Source organism: Ricinus communis, chromosome 5, assembly GCF_019578655.1.
Source record: "Ricinus communis isolate WT05 ecotype wild-type chromosome 5, ASM1957865v1, whole genome shotgun sequence".
Classification (NCBI taxonomy): domain Eukaryota; kingdom Viridiplantae; phylum Streptophyta; class Magnoliopsida; order Malpighiales; family Euphorbiaceae; genus Ricinus; species Ricinus communis.
The window spans coordinates 31,047,178-31,067,210 of NC_063260.1; the positions used below are offsets into that span (position 1 = coordinate 31,047,178).

A 20,033-nucleotide genomic window follows, 5' to 3' on the forward strand; every position below is an offset into this window, starting at 1 on the left:
TAACAGTTCAGGTTTAAATTCAAAGCTCTACAATCACATGAATTTCCATCAATTCAGACCACCAACAGCCTTCTGCTTGCTCTGGCTGTACCCTTAATCTCTTGGCTCAAATCTGCGGCAACAGTCTCCTGGTTTTCATTAACGATATTGGGTAATTTATTATACTGTTTTTATCTTTCAGAGTTTGTTTTGTTTCTCGGCCTCTCGCATATGGCAATGGTTGATTTTTTTTTTTTATTGTTCTTTTTAACTACTATACCTGCTGTTTTCATTGCAGGAATATGGCTGTGTGCAGAAATTGGGGAACATCAATTAACAAATTAGTAATATTTTGTTTGCATGCTTGAAAGTACAATTCATATCCACTACCCTCTTCGAAGAACAATATACTAGGGATTTCCTTGACTATATCCTTTTGTCTACTGGGTCTCACTGAGGCATTAGAGCCAAGTGGAAAACCTGCTGTTCTGCTTCTAATAACCTACCAGCCTGATGTGATGCTCTTGCTCTTGCTCCCTTCATAAATGAGAGGCATTTCTACTCGCACTTAACATTTAGTTCGTTTATAGCTAATCTTGTCCCTTTTTCTTTTCAACATGGAAGTTTGAAGCCCATGTTAGTCCCAGATTCATAATTTCTCCAGACATCAATAGTTCCAAAGCTGGTTATAAGAACTGTGCTCAAAGCCATCACAATACTAACTGAGAACACAATTATGGAAGCCCTGCCATAATCTTGTATGATTCTCTGAACTACTAGCAATCCAACAAGTGAAGCAACAAAACATATGCTGGCAAACATAAGGGCTGTGTCTGTGTGCTCCATACCAGATAATAAATACTGAAATGCTGACATGGTAGATGAAAAGAAAACCATAAAAGAACAAGTTGCTGCAGTTACCTAGACAATAAGATAAAACCCATGTTATCAAATTTAGATCATGAAGATTGAGAAGAAACGATGTAGCAAAGAAATGATAAGAAAATTTACCTCAGGTGGTATCCCTACATGAAGAAGAAGAGGGCTGATAAGCATTCCACCTCCAATACCAAAAACTCCACCTAATATCCCTGCTAAAAGTGCCATTATTGGGAAAGTGAGCTTGTTTGGTGCTCTGCCTTCCATTGAGTCATCGATGTCCTTCACAAACAACTTCGAAGTTTGAGGTAAAGAATTGACTTAGTTTACCATTAAATATAAAAATGAACAAGACCAAACTAGTAAATTCAAGTGACTTGTTTATATGTGTGTGCATATTTTGGAAATGTAGAGCACCTGAAGGTTTGCAGTTTGATTTTGGTAGTGCCGTTTCTTCAGCAGGATCCATGCTGTGAAAATTATTGCAAGAGGGATTTGAAGTGATGAGACAACCCAATATCCTACTCCACATGGCTTCAATGGTGCAATTCCCTGTTCATATTTTGAATTGTCAGAAACTCCGAAATGTAAATGAAAGCGACTATGTACTGACATGAAACGTCACCTTAAGCTGAGTCTGAACATCTTTTCGTTTCTTCCTAATCATTGGATTCGAAGTTGCCACTTTATGTAAAATTCATCGCAAATGAAATGAATAGCTGAAATTAATGCTAGTTGTCTGTCAGCATTACAGGGTTTAGCACAAAAACTACGTAGTTTACCTATTCCTAGGATTCTGAGATTTCTGTCTTGGGAAATCCAAATTAAAGGATATAAGCTTCACCTATTCCAATTCTGAATAAAGAGAGAGATATTTGCTATTTGAAATTTAGCCTGGACTTATCCAAAAATCCTGAATCAAGGTTCATAAAGATTAATGTTTACAGGAGCAAAAGGAATTTGGACTAGCAAGTGGCTTATGCAAAAGTCCTCTCGTTCTCTCAAAAGGCAGAATTTTTAAGTAGTGGCTGCCGAATGTGTTCAACCACCATTTCTGGTCCCACTTTCTAACCCCATGATTCCACTGGTCCAGTACAAAGGCAAGTCTGCATCTTAGAAGAGCACAATACAAATGGAAGTTTACATTTATGTTCAGCTTTTCTGTTTTATGAAGCATGTGACAGGTCTTTTTGTTTAATATGTGACCCTGATACCACAGCCAAATTTATTGATATTATCCAGAAGATGAACTTAACATAAAATCTTAAAAAGAATAACGAAATTAATCACTAAATTAAAGTTTTTAATTTAATAAAACATAACTGGAATACGTAAAAAGAAATTGAAAATCCAGAAAAAATACATACCTCTCCATAGCGATTCCCACGAAGCAAATATAGGAATGAGAAAGATAACCAAATCAAAACTAAAACCCCCAATTTCTCCCATGTAAAACTCATTCTGTTTTCCATTTCTATACCCATAAGAGGCTCTTTGATAATCTTGATTTCTTCATTTCCAATACTAGACCTGTCCTTAACACGCCCATTTTCGAGATTTCCATGACCATTTCTCTTCACTTCTTCTGATTCTAAATTCCAGTGCGCAACCGCATTCTTACAAGTCTTGAAAGTAGACCAAACAAGAAATAGAACAAATAAAACTGTGATCAGCCATTCTGGGAAAATCAAATTACAAATCACGCCAACACTAACTCCTAAAAGCATACAAGGTTCTGATAGAAGTGCAATATCATAATCAATCAAAGCCTTGCCTCCAAATTTGGGACTAAACAAGTTACATAGAACATTAGCAATAGAGCCACCAGTGACCATAAAAGCTGAAAAACTTGAAGCTGTTTTCAGGTCTAGACCTGCCACAATTGTCAATATAGGAACAAACAAACCTCCACCACCAATGCCGCCTGCACTGGATATAGAAGCAGCTATGAAGCATAAAACTCCTGATAACACCATAGGTGATGCCAGTTTCAGCATTGGTTCTTGGGATTGAATCAGATAATTCCTCCAGTGACCAGTTTCGTTAAGATATTGATCAGTTTCAAGAAATCTGGCTATGGATTGAGTTTGTTCAGCATTGGATCGGTAAAAAGAGATCAAAACAGTGAGGGAAAGAGTGAATGCTAGGTTATTGAGAGTTGCCATTTGCTTAAGGTTTTTGATGGTCTGTCAAAATTCAGCTGCATAAGTGTCTTTATATGAAGAAGAAGGATCTGCTACAACATGGCATTGGTGAAGAAAAAGACAAGAGAAAGGCAAGTAGGAAACACCAAATAGTAAAAATTGTTGTTTTAAATTAATTTTTCTGCTAATACCAAATTCCACTGGGCACCAAGCTACCGGTGATTACAGATTTACACTTATTTTGTGTTGGCTTATTTGGAAGCCAGAATCTGAAATATCAGAAAATGGGATTGAATTGAACCCATTTGGTGTTGTGGACATTTAAATTCTTAATATTGCTTTTGGGTATTAGAATTTAACTATAACTTAGGATCTGTAACAAACCTGTAATGAGTTTGAAAAGTAATTAGTGAGAATTTAACACAAGTTCTAACCATGTGTTATTCTAAAATTTTATATTTCCAGTTCAAAATCTCAAGCCAAATGTATAAATTGAAAACAATCTTAACATATTCAAAGACAGAGTCCTTTTCTATTTAATTAAGAATAGTCTAAAAACAAAATAAGAAGGTATATTTTTGTTTTTTGAATTAAATAAAACCATTGATAACACAAGTACACATTAGAGAAAAGAAGTACACACATACACACTCAAGAAGTAAACAAACTCTGCTTCCAGACAAGTGACAGATACATCCTTAAGTAGGAGGAATTTGTATTCTTTTATAGTAATGAAAATTAAATATTATCTATACATCATTTACAATCTCAATCCTTGATTTTTAAAGAATGAAAAATTTGTAGTAGAAATGGGTATTAAACAATGATATCTTTAACTTTGCGTTTTAAATTCAGTGGTACATCCAATATGCATGATTGTTACTTTCAGAATTTTCTAAAGGGCAAGAGGGAATTCACTTATTTTAGGGTTTTAAATATCTAATTTTCTGCATGAGATAAAGGCATATCTATTAGCCCAATAACAAACATAATATGTTTATCTTAAGTTAAGAATTGGCAGTTTTTAAGTTCAACTTGAGAATGATTTGTTTTTCAGGGTATGCAAAAATGAGTCCATATCTGATTACACAACATTTTCTGTTTTTTATATTCTGGCTGTGGCATGTCCCGAATTAAGTCATCTTGTCCGAATTGGAGCTGAAGATTTTATATGCGTAGTGTTATATGGATGTAGATTAGGGTGGAGCAGAAGGAGCTTGAATTTTTTAATTTCTCACCTTTATCCACTCTTTTGTTCTTTAATTAGTTTTTATATTGTTTAATCAAATTGTCCATCGTCTAATACAAAGCTTAAGTCTTAATTGAACCCATCGAAAACAAAAAGTTTGTTACATTTTGTAATCATATGCATGTGCACAAGAAACCAAGATCTGGAAGAGAAATAAATTCAAGAGAACTGTGTTGAATTTGGAAATATGTTACATGAAGTTGCATTTGTATGTGTCATTAGTGAATTATCAAAAGGGAAAAGAAACATGGTATTATGTGTTCCCTGTATGATTAATACGTATCAAATAAGTGCAAATGATCCAAAAAGAAACATGGAAAATTCATCAGGAAGTTTCCTGTCTCAACAGGTTCTAACAGAAAAGAAAGGGAAGGAAGAAAGAAGGAAAGAGAGAGGGAAAGGACGAGGATGATATGACCCCATGACAACAACAAGTGGACCGATTTTAGTTCTTCAACTCACTGGAATGCCCATTATATAATTATTTATGTAATGCTCCATTAATTAAACAAAACGCAAATTGACCAATGCCAATCACTCCAAAAGCATCCCATCATGCACACTTGTTTTTCTTTTTACATGCAATTTTGAGGGGGGATACCCGCCTGATATTTTATATCAATATCTAACATGGTAATTTAATAGAAAATTAATATATGAAAAATTAAAAAAAATACATTTCAAAAAAAAATTCCTATTAACTCTTTGCTAATAATAAAAAAAAATTAACTACCACTGATTATCCTATTTTCCACATATTAATATTTTATTAGATTATCGTCTCATGTCGGATATTGACATAATAAAACACATCCATACTGTAATAATTCAGGAAGAGAGGGAAAGAGAAAGAAAGAAATGAGAACACACAGAAATTAGAATAGATAAAAAGAGAGAAATATAAAGTTTTTTTCTTTTCATTGATAATGTTCTATACTTGTATAATTCATGGGTTAACTGATTCTTCTTAACCCATGAGCTTATGCCAACCCAGCAAGAGAAACTGACCAACTGACAAACTCAGATTGAATCTATAAAATGTATAATGCTACAAGTGTTTCGTGGCCCTTGATCATAACATAAACCAACCTAAAATACGCGTTACTCAATTATGTTTATGGCTGTAGAGAAAAGGAGGTTACATTACATTACTCAATAATCACAATTCGAAAGTGAAGAAGATAAGGGACTGGCACATATTATTGACATGATGGTTTTGTAAGATCCTTTTGTTAAGGCCGGGCAAAGCAACAGTTCCCTTTATTAAAGTAATGAAACAAAACCCAAACTTTGTAAATCACAATCCTGTGTATATTGATTTGCTTGTATATGAGACAAATGAAACAAGAACTTCATGCCCTGAAAGTGACTTTTATTTTTTTATTTCCTAACATAGGTGGTACCAGGATAATATAGGAAAAACAGTCGCACACTGTAGTGTGGTAATATATACTTTATTTTCTTATTTCTGGTCTCATCTTTTGTCCGCCTTTAAGATAAGATAAAGTGTAGCATTCAAGATGAAATGTTGACATGGTCTTTTGTTTTTGAAACAACCTGATCCTTATTTATAAGTTAAATAGCTGAAAATCAATGGTCAGAAAAATACAATAATCATGGGCTATGACTTCTTCTCTTTTTCTTTTTTCAATTTGATGAATTGAAAGAAAAAAAAAAAAGGGCTGCTGAATCTTACTTTGTATCGAAATATGCAGAACTGAAAAGTGGTCTTTATGATCATTATTGTGCAACTTTTTAAGATACGATTTCTTTGTTCTCATTAAGTGATCCTTGCTGATCTTTGAATTTTAACTCGGATAAACCTCCAATTACTATAAAACCGAGATCAGATACTACTGTAGTTGGTACAAAATTAAACTGCAGAAGCTAGTCGTTGTGTCTTAAGTCCAAACAAATTTTCAAATAACTTAGGAGCCATAGGAGGAATGTCCATGGGCCGAGGAGCCATGAAATTGACTATCTTCTCATGGACATTGTACCTGCAAGATCATTATTTTTAAGATATAAATATGATAATCAAATCAAATAAAGTAGGCTAAAATGATGAACAAAATAAACAAGATAGTGGCCAGATATATTACGGGAAAAAAAAAAATGCTCTTCCGCATATATACCTGATTTTACGACTCTTAGAGGCACGTCGATCAACAAGCTTTCTCTTCTTAGTTCGCAATTTTTTCAAAGCATAGAAGGCCGTCTCTGCGGACAACAGATAAGGTTGAATCAAACATATATTGTAGGCATAGCAATTAATGCAATAAAAATTCAAGATACAAATTCAAATGAAGGAAATCATAAATCCTTGTAATCATCGTTAGATTGTTGATTGTCCATGGACCCTAGCCATATGTTGAGTGAGATCCGCAACAAACAAAAAGATAAAGTTGGATAAGAGACTAACCAGAAGATGAGGGGTCGATCGTCTCAAAAAATTCCTTCAGCAACTGCTGATAAAATTCAGAGTCGTCAAGGAGTTCAGGGTCACCATCAGGGCTTGCTTCCTAATCAGGACGTTAAAGGGCTTAAATTCTTGTTAAATTCATAGAAATAATGTGAACCAAGTTGTAATGATGATGCACTGAAACAATAAATTCTTTTCATACCAATACTCCATCTGGAAAGCACTATATACTAGCATAACACACACGAGCACACACACATGCATGTAAGAAGAAAACAATTCCACGGACATCAAATCTGAAGATACAATATGGACATTAGTAGATAGATACCACCCACCCCCAATAGATTTAAGTTCAAACTCAAATCATGACCCTATAGGATGCCTGAACTTAGTGAACTTAGATGAATTTTACTTGAATCTTTTTAATTAACCCTTATGCATACATAGCTGGATTACCTCTCCCTTGGTAATTCCTGGCTGCTCAAGAACCTGTCCATAGTAATACCAGTAATCAGTACAACGTGATTAGGAGAAATGGATAAAAAGAATAACTGAAGAAATCTCAAACTCCTCATCCCATGAATTTGCTTTATTATAGAAAATGAGCTGGAAAGTAGTATCAGATTAACTTAACAGTTCCAAATACACCAACAGTTGATCTGCTTAGCTGCATTTGCTTTGTCATTCTACTAGGATCCCTCATATAAGAAGCAACTTGTTCACTGATATCCTGTAAATTGGAAAAGAAAAAACCGTGAGTTTCTTTATAACAGTTGCAAATGCATGTCAGTTTAATACCAAAGCAGACCTGGTTAAAAGCTTGCAATTTGCTTTTAATAGCAGCAGCACCAGTTGTCACCCGGGTTTTCCTCTGCCATTTATCAATTGATTTGTCTCTGAAAGGAGTTATTCTACAAGATAAAAGTATTTTAAGTGTCACTTTTCATCCATGCATTACATATTAAAATGACAGCTACAATGTCAACAAGTTCTAACTTTGCTTTCAATTTAGTATTTAAAATTGATATTAAGTGATATTTTTTGCACAGTCGCACATCAAAAATAGATTAGAGAAGACCCCTGGGTTCTCTACAAAAACAAAGCACAATCACCAAGGGGGAAAATGATAATATCAACAAGCATCCAACAAGACACATGGAGTGCCAGTCTATTCACATAAATACAGGGGAAAGCTACCGTAAAAATCACCCCATTGGGATAGGGAAGAAGAATAGAAACCTCCCACTGATCACAAACAGATAAACAAGAATGCAGCAAAGACGAAACAAATACCTGCTATGCATTTGAGAAATACGCCACCACTCTTCCTCAGTTTCCATATCTGAATTCTTAGAATCTTTTGAATGCTTCTTTGCAGAATTACCTTATGAAGAGAACAGAGACATGATTTACAGCAATGGCTTTTAACATAAGCTAGAAATTAAGAAACAATGCAATAAGCACAAACAGCAGAATACTGAAACAAGGACAGCATCTTGTTACATACTGTCGAAAGATTGAGAAATTGATGGATTCTTCTCAAGCAAAGCCTAAAAAAGCAGACAGAATAAATTGTATGGTAACAGATTAACAACAATAATGAGGCAGCACAATGAAAAGCTCATGAGAACTATAGTACCTCTTGTAATCCTAGTAGAGATTCCAAAGTTTTTCTGGACGAGGTAATCAGATCAGAATAAGCCGACCTAACCCCTTCATCTGAATCACAAAAAGAAGACCTAACTGGTTCCTGAAGAAAACCCCTAAAAATTAGATCATATGCACTCAAAACTAATTATTTAGAAAAAGAAGAAGAAAAAAAACTTAGGGGCAGACTCAGAGCATACCTGTGGCAATCTATTTGCACCCGAAAATGCTTTTTGAAGTAAGAATCTAAACTCAAGAGTTTTGTCCCAGAGAGCCTTTAAGAAAGATTGAAACATCATCAGTTTATCAACCTTTACAACTATAAATCAATCGAGCATTCATAACATGTACAAATTATTAAATGAAACCAAAAGAAAAGTTGTTGTACCTTTTGGTTCTTCACTGCTTGACCTTTAAGAAGATCTTCATCCTTATGGCGTTTGAGATTCTTCAATATATCCCTGAAGGATTAGTAACCATGTCCACGATCATGTGTCTGTCTTTGTGCATTTAATTATCAAACAGATTAAGATTGTAAGAAACATAGAAGCTTATCATTACAGCTCTTCATTACGAAGATTCTCATAGTCTTTCTCAAGGTCTTCCAACTCAGCATCTTTATCATTCTCTTTCTCTTCCTCTGATTCTCCATCTTCTTCTTCATCGTCATCGTCATAATCGTCACTCATTTCTTCTTCCATCTGCATCGTTAAAATCAGAATAATTAAAATCCTGATATCATCAACTCAACAATATATAAACCAAAACAAACATCAACTGACCATCAAATTATCATTTTCCATATCATCCAAGTCTTCCAAATCGCTATCACTGTCTCTTGTTTTTCTCGATCGCTTCCGCGACCCCATTCTCAAAACCTCTCAACGCTTCACAATTACAAAATGAAAAGAGGAAGCAATTGAATACTGTGAATCCAAACAGAAAAGAAAAACTAAACGTGAGAGGGATCGAGAGTCTATGTACTTCTGCTCCGTTCAAAGGTTTAACGAGGTCGAAAACCCTAGATAAGATATTGTACTACGGGCTTTGGGCCAAGACACTACTTAGGTCCAAATAGAAGGAACCCATCAAATATATATTCCTCCTTTTAATTTCTAATAATCTATCTCATAAATATTGCCGAAATTAAAATGTCTGATACTTTCATAGATGATAATGTTCGTCAACTTGAATTATTTCTTTGCAAGATTTTTCTAGCTAATGGTGTTTGAAATCCAAAAAATTCTTTGAGTAAATTGCTCACAGTGTTTAACATAGAAGTTCATTTTTTTTTCTTTTCTTTTTTCTTAATACTCGAAAGGTGAGTTATGTGATTCGTTAAACAATTTCTTTTCATTGCTTGAGAATTCTGAAAAATTCAGCTACGATCACATATAGAATCAGAAAAATTCAGGCGTTGCAAACTTGTCACCCGAAAGAGCTGCAATTGGCATGATCATACCAGTGATAATGTTCCTGTTAGTTCTCCAGCCATCGATTCCGGAAGCTAAAACATTGGGACTGGAAAAACTGCAAAATCAAAGAGCTGCAAGCCGAAATCTCTTTCACTATTTCCTTTTATTCCTCGATTTTGAATTAAAATTCCGAGATCTTGTTTAGAGGAATCTTTCATTATACATAATTAATCTTTTTTCTTTTTTGTATGTACAAAGAAGTTGTCAACTGTATGTGACCTTTTGGGATTTGGGAAGTTGTTTATAGAGAAACATGGTTCTGAAAAATGATTCTGGACACTACAGGTTTCATTCATTTATACACAGCAAATGTTAATACTTAAAAACCCAACTTGGGCGAAAACCTAAAGAAAAATACAAAAACCTCAATATGCCATTTTTCTGCTCCGGTTGCTAGCTCTATAAATTGTAATTCTTTTGCTTCGTCAATAGCCACTTAAACCAGTGTTTTCTTTTCTTGCCCTTTTTATTATTAAGAAAATGTTTTTACCTACTTTACATGTACCTCTATACTAATATGTCAGCCTTGTTCTAATTTCATTGAAGTTAAAGGCAATTGAGGCCTCCCTATACTAAAAATATGATGAATGATTGGATGTGTAAGTTTTGGATAACGAGGAAAGAGATGCATCCTTGTCATAATCCATAAATTTTTATTACTACACTCACTTTAGCTACATTTGAGAATCACCATTTTCCCCACTTTCTGGGTTCATCTTTTCATCCATACTTCTTAACTTCTTTTCCTGAAAGCAAAGCTTAAAGCCATTAATTTTAAGAAGATAAATAAATAAAAAATAAATAAATAAGAGGGAAAAGAAATCAAGAAATCAGAACACTGTATAGCTTTGGGACATGGCTGTTTACTAATCTTAAGGGCCAAGAAATTTATTGAGTTTGGAATCTATCTAGAACATTGTATACCCCATTTTCTACTGTTAAGGTCTGGTATTGCATTCTCTAAAAGCCCACACCCTTAACTTTTTCTTTTAAATTTATTATTGTTATTATTTTTTTTTTTTGGGTGCAATTATTTTATTTTCTTATTGCTGGTCTCACTCTAGATGAGGCCAGGCATTCCTTTGTCCGCCTTTTGGCTATGATCAAGATTCAAGTGTAGTATTGAAGATAAAATGTTGACATGGTCCCCTTTTGAAACAACCTGATGCATTTTTATACGTTAAATAGTTGAAAGTCAATGGTCAGAATAATAAAATAATCATGGGCCATGTTTATTTTTTATTGATGAATTGAAAAATGAAAAGGGTTTGTTGAAACTTAATTTGAATTAAAATATGCTGCAAGGAAAAGTGCTCCTACGATCATTCTTGTGCAACTTTTTTAAGATATGATTTCTTTCTTCTCATTAATTGATCCTTTTATGCTATATTTCAAATGAAAAGAAAATAAAATATTTTAGTCGTAGGTTTTAAAGTTAAGTTTATCTTCTAGTCTTTTGGTTGCTTGCTTTTTTGTATTTATCCATAGCATCATAGGTTTAACCAGGACATTTACCAAAAAGTAACTAGTTTGAAGTCTTATATGCATAATTTGAGCAAGTGGGTTCCAATTAATTACAACTACAAGAAGACCAAAGGAAATAAAATTTGATAATGCTAAGCAATAAGCATATAAATCTGGAGGCATGAGTATGACCAGCTAGGATTAATTTCCTTGACTTTAAATTTTTTAGTGCTTAGCATATTCACCTTCAAAATGATTGCCATCCAAGCAATACAGTTGACTTTGATTACCTTTTGCAAAGCAAAATGCCAAAGATTTGATAGTTTCTTTTTTCTATGATCTTATCTTTATTAACATAACTAAAGTATTTTGCTACATTGATGACCTCTCTCCCTTTTCATTCCTTAAGAAATTCTGTTTAGGCTCAACAAGAATGGAGATGTTAGTTCTTTTGTTAATTTTAATGTTGCTATTTAGCTCCTGTTTTTCTGCTGACACTAATCAGAATGGCGGAGCAGAGTGTTCAGGCCCTGATAATGCTACCCTGGAGAATGAATACCAAATTAATTTCAACAATCTATTGAGTTCACTAGCAACAAATGGACCTCTTCACAATGGATTCTACACAGCTATAGCTGGTAAAGATTCTAACAAGATTTACGGTCTTACACAATGTAGAGGTGATCTTTCTGCAACAAACTGTGCTGCTTGCATCAAGAACGCTACCACGAACCGTGGCTGCTCAACAAGCAAGAGTGTTACTAAATGGTATAAATGGTGCTTTATTCAGTACTCAAATGAAAGCTTTTTTGGTGTATGGGATCGATCTGCAGTGGCTCTTACCAACGAAACAGATTTCGATGATCCGAATGTAGTTCCTCAGGGTCTTAACTTTATGAGTTATCTTGTTTCTACAGCTCCAGAGCAGCCTTTAATGTTTCAAACTGCGGTTTTGGATGTTGGGAAATATGGGAAGAGGTATGGGATGGCTCAGTGCACTAGAGACGTAAGCCGCAGTGACTGTGGAAAGTGCTTTGATTTTTTATTGGTGACTTTTAGAACAACCATTGGGAACAAAAGAAGATGGGAGGTTTATGGTCATGGTTGTAGCATGTGGTATGATGACTTTCAGTTCTACTTCAACTTCACATTGCCTACAAAATTACCGACAAATAAAGGTAAGTTGTCTGAATTATTTCAACCTATTTCAAAATTATTCTTTTTTTTTCTTTTTTACAGATTGAAGTTTTCTAGCTCATAATACAGGCGCAGTAAACTTGTCACCTGAACGAGTTGCGATTGGCATGATTATTCCAGTGCTAATGTTCCTGTTAGTTCTCTAGTCACTGGATGGCTTCGTTTGGTCAGCTAAAACATTAGGACTGGAAACCGCGAATCAAGTCAAGTAGCTGCAAGTGGGGTACCTATATTACAGTTTCCTTTCACTTTTAGATTCTGTTTGTCAGGATGGAAGATGCGTTTGTAGTTGTAGGTTAGGTTAGGATGAGTTTATTATTAGTTGGGAAATTGTTGAGACTGAAAGTTTACAAATGATTATGTACATTCCATGTTTGCCTTCTTTTATATACAAGTATTGAGTGTAATAAAGGTTCCATTTCCCTTCACTTGTTTATGAGAAACGTTCACCTAGAATTTAAAAGGTGCTTGCAAAGTCTTTCTTGTGTTGGGATATTCCTATAGCCCATTTTCAGACTCTTAGTTTTTCCTGTTGTTGCATTTACTACAAGCCCACACCCATAAGTTTTTCTTTTTGGGTGCAATATTTTTTCTTTTTCTTTTTCTTTTTCTTTTTCTTTTTCTTTTTCCTCGTCTGAAACGTTGACATGGACCCTTTAATAGCAACTTGATACATATATTCTTACAAATAAAATAATTGAAAATCAATGATCAGAATAATAACATAATCGTGCAGAACATGGGCTGGTTTGCAATTTGTTATGTAATATCAAAAATTGAAAAGTGCTCCAATGATCATTATCATATTAACACCTTTCTAAGGTACGATTTCTTTTTTTCTCATTAATGCTCCGTTTATTTGCGAAAAATATTTTTAGAAAATACTTTTTTCTACAAAACTATTATATTTTTCAGTATTTAGTTGCAATATTAAGAATCACTTTAAAAATATTTTTTAATATTTGACTCAAATTTAAATTTATTTTTCTGAAATAATAATAGTAATATCCTATCACAACTCATATATGTATTGGACTTAGTTTATTGAGCTTATAAATAATGCTAAAAAGAGAAGCGAGAAAAAGATATTATATTTAAAAGAATTTGTAACGATAATATTTTCTTTCATATTTCTTTATATTTAATAAGTGTTAGAAACTTAGTAGACAAATGTTTAAGTGTCAATTAACTTTCCATTCTCAAAACGTGATAATTTCCCCTTCTCAAAATGTGAAATTATTTTTCTATGTTTTGAAATGATTTTCCATTGACCAGTACAATTTTTTTCGGTTGATTTATTTTCCTTGATGTCCCAAACATTGAAAGTTAAGGAAAAACTCAAGAAGAATATTTTCGGCAGACAAATAGAACCTAAGTGATCCATTAATGTTACTATTATATACTATTTTTAAATTTATCTTCTAGTCTTTTTATTGCATGCTTTTTGTATTTCAACACCATCGTAACTTTAACTAAGACTTTTACCAAAAAGCAACTAATTTGAATTCTTATATTGCAAGCCCCATCTTAGGCATGTCTTGAGCAAGTGGGTTTCAATTAACTTCAACTTCAAGAAGATTAACAAAAAAGACTTTGCATAATTACTAAGCAATAAATTAGAAATAATAATATAAATATCATTACATTTCATATATAGTTTTATTTTAATTATAAAATTTTAATTTAGTTCTATCTTATTTACTTTTTTTTTTCATTTTTATTTATTATGTGTTAATTTGTTATTTATAAAATGACTATTAAGCTGAACGATTGAATAAAATAAATTAAAATTTTGTGATTAGAATAAAATAAAATATAAAATTTAATGACCATTTTTATTATCATTTGGTATTAATTATATCAATCTGAATGCATGAATATGACCAGCTAAGATTAATTTCGTTGACTTCTTTAGAAAAGAAAAGAAAGAATTATTTGGTTGACTTAAAATTTTATATTGCTTCCCATATTCATCTTAAATATGATTGCCATTCAAGGAATACAGTCCAATTTATCTGTCATACAGCAAAATGCTAAAGATTCGATTTATTTTTTTCCTATGATCTTATCTCTATTAATGGAACTAAAGCACTTAGCTACATTCACGACCTCTCTATCGCTTTGTTCCTTTCAACTCTTTTCAGACTGAAAAAGAATGGAGCTTTTGATCATTGTTTTGTCAACTTTAATGTTGCTGTTTACGCCTTCATCTTGTGCTGACAGTAATCAGAAGCTTGCAGCAGTGTGTTCAGGCCCTGATAATGCTACCCTGGACAATCAACTTCAAATCAGTTTCAACAATCTATTGGGTGCACTAGCAACAAATGCGCCTCTGCACAATGGATTCTACAAAGACACAGCTGGTAGAGGTTCTAACAAGATTTATGGTCTTACGCAATGTAGAGGTGATCTTTCTGCAACAAACTGTGCAGCTTGCCTCAAGAACGCTACCATGAACCATGTCTGCTCAACAAGTGTGAGCGTTACTATATGGTATAAATGGTGCTTTATTCGATATTCAAATGAAAGTTTTTTTGGTATATGGGGTCGATCTGCAGCGGCGTATTCCAACGAAACAGACCTCGACGATCCGAACGTAGTTTCTCAGGGTCATAATTTCATGAATGATCTTGTTTCTACAGCTCCGAAGCAGCCCTTAATGTTCCAAACTGCGGTGTTGGATGTCGGAGAAAATGGGAAGAGATTTGGGATGGCTCAGTGCACTAGAGATATAAACAGCACTGACTGCGCCAAGTGCTTCGATAATTTATTGGTAACTTTTAGAACAACAATTGAGCGCAAAAGACGATGGGAAGTTTATGGGAATGGTTGCAACTTGCGGTATGATGACTATCAGTTCTACTTCAATTACACATTACCTTTAAATGAAGGTCAGTTACGTGAATTCTTTTTAAACAATTTACTTTCTTAATTTGTTACGGTTTTGGGCAAATAGTCATTAATTTAGTAGTCCAACCTTAACATTCTTTTCGTTTTAGTTTAATATAAAATGACAGTAATTCTGAACGCAAGAGATAAGGGCCCTAGGATGCCATGCTAAATTAGAATAAGTTAGTTTCCAATATAGAAAATGCAGCGATCCTGTGATCATTATCTGGCTTTGGCTTGAATGTGCTTCCAGAATCACTATAAGAAGAGAAATATATTGTCAACTAATTTGCAGTTTTTGCGGTTGGTGATACAGGAGGTGTTGCAAACTTGTCGCCTAAACGAGTTGCAATTGGCATGATTATTCCAGTGCTGATGTTCCTGTTACTTCTCTAGCCAATAGCCATTGATTGGTTCTTTTGTCAGCTTTACATATTGGGACTTACTGTTGGAACCTTTTTATCTTTTTCCTTCATTTTTCGATTTTGTTTGTGATGGAAGATAAGTTTGTAATTGTAGCTGATAGTACATTACATGTGTTCAATGATGTACACATAATGTCAATACGGTATTGAGTGCAAGAAAGGTTTCATTTCACTTGGACATGGTAGAACATGGCTACAAGATCAGTTAAAAGCCACACGTAAATGTGCAAATTGGCAGCCTGTTCAAGTTCCTGTCTTCTATTCCAGGAGTCGGACTAAACCTTTGGCAAGAGGCTGCTGTTTTAAATATTTTATACTTCTAAAAAACAAACAAATAAATAAATAATCAAGCAAAAGAAAATGGACTAGGATGTAAGAGAATGATAAGACTAGGGTCGAATTGAAAAATAATCATTAAGGGGTAATATGAAATTAACCCTTTTAATTTAAATGTTTAATTTTTAAGCCAATCAATTGTTTTGTCGCCCTTTTCATTGTATAATAACCAGTGTTTTACCTTCTTACCCTGACTATAAATTATCTTTTTGCACCGACTAACATTAACCCTGATTTACTTTCAATCTATTGCTAGATTATTCAAATTAATGGCAATACTGATGCCACCTATACAAAGAAATAAATATTTCACAAAACAAATGTGTAGGTCAAAATTACGCAGTCGAATATCAGAAAGAACAACAATCAGTCCGTAAACTGTCAAGAAACACTAGCTGTGGATTGATCTGACGTGAGAAAGCCAGTTCCGTATATTGACGATTGATCGGACATTGTAGTAAATCTACCCATAGTGTATGGAGCTGTTGATGGTTGGGGAAGAATCATCGACTTGCTCCCAAGCATCAGGACAACTGATGACATTGTGGGTCTTTCTGCAGGATCATCTTGAACACATAACAAAGCAATTTGGATCCATCTCAACACCTCACTAGTCGGACAAGAGAAAACTATATCTGGATCTATCAAATCCTCTCCTTTGCCTTCGTTCCAGAGTTGCCAAGCCTGTTCAAGGTCAAAATTAATGAGTGAAAAAAGAAAATATCCTCTGTTGAAAGTTTAACTAGAAAGGTGAGATTAGATAATTGTTCTTACATGTAATAGAAGGCTGGGGGCATGTTCTGGATTGTAAAAACCTCTGTTCTTCTTACCACTTATAATCTCTAGCATCAGGATTCCAAAGCTGTAAACATCTGACTTGATTGAAATTACTCCTTCTAGTGCATATTCTGGAGCCATATATCCACTGTTTCAAGGAACAGAAAGAAAAGAACTTTCTTTACATCATCAGCGGAGTCAGAAGCAAAAGATGCGATATTGCTAAATAAAAGAAGCACCCTATACTATCAGAGAGAGTTGGGAAAGGCTTACAATGTGCCTACAACTCTGTCAGTATTGGCTTCGATTTGATTGCCACCAAAAATTCTCGCAGTGCCAAAGTCTGATATCTTTGGATTCATATCGTTATCCAACAAAACATTGCTTGCTTTCATATCTCGATGAATGATTTTGAGCCGAGAGTCTTCATGTAGATATAGAAGTCCCCTTGCTGTCCCAGTTATAATGTTTGCACGCATTTCCCAGTAAAGCTCCTTGCTTCTTTTTGGATCTGCCTTCACAAAAGTGGGGAACATAAGGTGAATCCAATATCAACTGGAAGTTTTCCTTGATATAATTCATTCTATAAATTAACATCTATAAACTTCCAGTGAAATTGAGAGTTAACAAAAGATTAGGATATCCATAAAAAGAAAAATCCAAAAGATTATGATAAGGAGCTAACCAAACAGGAAGGCGTCAAGACTAGTGTTGGCCAAGTACTCGTAAATTAGAAGCTTTTCATCTCCTTCTGTGCAGTATCCTAATAACCTCACAAGATTCTTGTGCTGAAGCTTGACTATTACCATCACTTCGTTCCTGAATTCATCAAGGCCTTGCTTTGATGTCATGGAAAGCCTTTTTACTGCTATTTCTTGCCCATTAGGCAGCTTCCCCTGAATTCATCATAAACTTTGTCGATCAAAGCAAATACATCATAATTTTAAAAATTAAGCACTTTTATTGATAGTGCTAAGGTTTAACCACTTCCACAATGGATTCTTGAGTCATATTTTTATGTCAGGACAATTTGATACGAATTGGATGAACCTAACTTGAATGACATTGCTTGTTTTTCATAGCCGATCTCTCTTACCTTGTAAACTGGGCCGAAACCTCCTTCTCCAAGCTTATTTGCAGTAGAGAAATTGTTGGTAGCTGATCTAATGGTAGTTAGATTGAAGTAATGCATTCCTCCATTGTTGTCATCATTGCTAGCATGCATTTCCCCATCTAGTAAGTGGTTCCGATTCGAGCTTTTCAAATTTTCTAATAGAATGACTTGGCTTGTTTCTCCCTCTACGCGACAAGTTAAGTTTAAGATTTAGTGACAATCTAACAAGGCATATTCTACAGTCTGCAACTTTAAAGCATATTAACCTGTAGGTCTTCTTCTCTTGTAGTAGCATGAATAGTACCAGAAACCCAAGAGAGCTCCGATTACCACAGTTGATGATGCAGCAACTGCAATTGCAATTGTTGCTGTATTACTTCCTCCTCCTTCATTTACCACATAATAATCTTTCCATCAATTACTTATTACAAAAAATTATGAAATTATTATCAATTTTGTTCTAGAAAAACAGGGGATCTGATAGGAAGCTACCAAATCGAAAGGTAGCTTAAAATCAAGTAGGAAAAGAACTTGTGTAACCTACTAAGCTTACCTAATCCATTTATACCAAACTAGATTATTATATTCTAAGGGAAACACATGGCTTTAAGCAATAGAAGAAAGAAATGAATATGTCATTTTCCGACACCAAATACTCATTATTTTACTCACCATTCTCGGGCTCGGGCTCTGATACAGGTGGTGCCGACGGCCATTCAAAGAATAGTGTTTCCTCATACCTTAGATTGCAACTTGGGGCTAAAATACGCCAACCTTTCTTCCCTTGGCAACAATCGGTTATAGAATCAATCAGTTCTCCCAAACATGAACTACAAGCACTACTATCAATATCTCTCGTACACTGCACCAAAGCATACCTCTTCTGCGACCCATTATTAGTTTCTGATTCTTCAGTCCCAAACATCATTGCTTTATATGGAACACTACCTGTAAGCGTGTATATTAGTCCTAGTGCGCCATAGTCTGGTTCATCAGGCGAGGTATTGTTTTGTATATTCCACATAAGCACCCTTGGAGATGTCTGTGCCAAACCGAAGAATTTGGTATTAGAGTAACGTAACATGCACTGATCATACCAAATGATTGCAGATTTATTGGATGGACATTGCCGTTGGATTTCTTGAATAGCAGTTTCGACACAGAGTTGACAGGTTCCACTTGATACATCACCGCGGCAAAGGTAGAGGCTGTAAACTCCATTAGAGGAATCATTGTAAAAGCTGTTATTAAGGGTTGCCTTGGAAGATAAAGAATTCAAGAGGGCAGTAAGGTTTGATTTGAAATTAGCACTTGCAGTGTCATTGGCTGCACCTAGACAGATATGAGCGTTGTAAGTTGCTTGGCAGTCGATGGAACTAGCAAGTGCAGAGATTATGATTAACAAGAAAATTAAGGCATTGGATTTGTGATGGAGAAACATGATAACCTTGTCCTGAAGCTTTTGACGGAAAAGTGATTAAAGAAAGATATCCTATCAGGACTCGAGAAAATAAAAACTGTAACAAATTGAACTATTGGACTAATGGAAGTTTTTTCTCATTTTTCATTAACATCCATAGCAGTCGAGCTATGTTGCAATTGACATAATGTAGGTGAGTAGGTATTGACCGGGTCGTTTCCTTTTGGATCTAGAACTCCTGGAAATTTCTTTTTTTCTTTTGTAAGGAACTAACTCTTTTTAAAAATTATAAGGCCCCGTACATGGCTAGTTAGCTTTTTTTCTCTCTGATCGTATGCGACTTTGACAAATTTTTGTCAAAAATTTTAAACATAAAAATTAAAAAATAGTTGAAGATGCTATATGTCATGTCTGCTATCCGCACCATGTCAACTGGTGCTCTCCTCATGTCATGGAAAGAAAAGGCAAAAGAAATAAGCTAGAAGTACAAATTTTAAATTTGAGTTCTGAAATCTTAATTAATGGCAGTTTATTTTGGGAATTCAGAGAGAATCTATAAAAATGAGTTGAATGCTAGCTCTTCTTATAAAAAATAAAACCAAAACAATATTTT

General features: G+C 34.3%; 5 protein-coding genes across 6 annotated transcripts; 2 read left to right on the plus strand and 3 right to left on the minus strand.

The window, feature by feature from the left end:
• Window positions 1-312: 312 nt before the first annotated feature.
• LOC8267409 (sulfite exporter TauE/SafE family protein 2) lies at window positions 313-3,291 on the minus strand. 2 transcript variants are annotated; one of them, XM_015718788.3, is made up of 4 exons: window positions 2,226-3,291; window positions 1,276-1,410; window positions 991-1,152; window positions 313-900 (listed from the first exon to the last, which is right to left on the minus strand). In XM_015718788.3, exons 1-4 carry the CDS (start codon window positions 3,021-3,023, stop codon window positions 592-594), a joined length of 1,404 nt encoding a protein of 467 aa, XP_015574274.1. In that variant the 5' UTR covers window positions 3,024-3,291; the 3' UTR covers window positions 313-591. The 2 variants fall into 2 exon arrangements, with proteins under 2 accessions (XP_015574274.1, XP_002518567.1); XM_002518521.4 differs by having other exon boundaries at window positions 991-1,140; window positions 2,226-3,289.
• Window positions 3,292-6,051: 2,760 nt separating this feature from the next.
• On the minus strand, window positions 6,052-9,370 carry LOC8267408 (putative uncharacterized protein DDB_G0270496). Its single transcript, XM_048374895.1, has 13 exons — window positions 9,106-9,370; window positions 8,885-9,024; window positions 8,712-8,784; window positions 8,524-8,598; window positions 8,316-8,426; window positions 8,184-8,226; window positions 7,970-8,060; window positions 7,485-7,587; window positions 7,311-7,406; window positions 7,133-7,165; window positions 6,674-6,773; window positions 6,387-6,471; window positions 6,052-6,251 (listed from the first exon to the last, which is right to left on the minus strand). Exons 1-13 carry the CDS (start codon window positions 9,190-9,192, stop codon window positions 6,125-6,127), a joined length of 1,164 nt encoding a protein of 387 aa, XP_048230852.1. The 5' UTR covers window positions 9,193-9,370; the 3' UTR covers window positions 6,052-6,124.
• A 2,166-nt stretch (window positions 9,371-11,536) lies between these two features.
• On the plus strand, window positions 11,537-12,934 carry LOC8267407 (cysteine-rich repeat secretory protein 55). Its single transcript, XM_002518519.4, has 2 exons — window positions 11,537-12,440; window positions 12,529-12,934. The coding sequence occupies exons 1-2, from the start codon at window positions 11,696-11,698 to the stop codon at window positions 12,603-12,605; spliced, it is 822 nt and encodes a 273-aa protein (XP_002518565.2). The 5' UTR covers window positions 11,537-11,695; the 3' UTR covers window positions 12,606-12,934.
• Window positions 12,935-14,415: 1,481 nt separating this feature from the next.
• On the plus strand, window positions 14,416-16,053 carry LOC8267406 (cysteine-rich repeat secretory protein 55). Its single transcript, XM_015718738.3, has 2 exons — window positions 14,416-15,350; window positions 15,665-16,053. Exons 1-2 carry the CDS (start codon window positions 14,615-14,617, stop codon window positions 15,742-15,744), a joined length of 816 nt encoding a protein of 271 aa, XP_015574224.1. The 5' UTR covers window positions 14,416-14,614; the 3' UTR covers window positions 15,745-16,053.
• A 290-nt stretch (window positions 16,054-16,343) lies between these two features.
• Window positions 16,344-19,721, minus strand: LOC8267405 (cysteine-rich receptor-like protein kinase 15). The gene is made up of 7 exons (XM_048373698.1): window positions 18,673-19,721; window positions 18,267-18,386; window positions 17,983-18,185; window positions 17,572-17,782; window positions 17,160-17,397; window positions 16,884-17,034; window positions 16,344-16,793 (listed from the first exon to the last, which is right to left on the minus strand). The coding sequence occupies exons 1-7, from the start codon at window positions 19,439-19,441 to the stop codon at window positions 16,491-16,493; spliced, it is 1,995 nt and encodes a 664-aa protein (XP_048229655.1). The 5' UTR covers window positions 19,442-19,721; the 3' UTR covers window positions 16,344-16,490.
• Window positions 19,722-20,033: the final 312 nt, after the last annotated feature.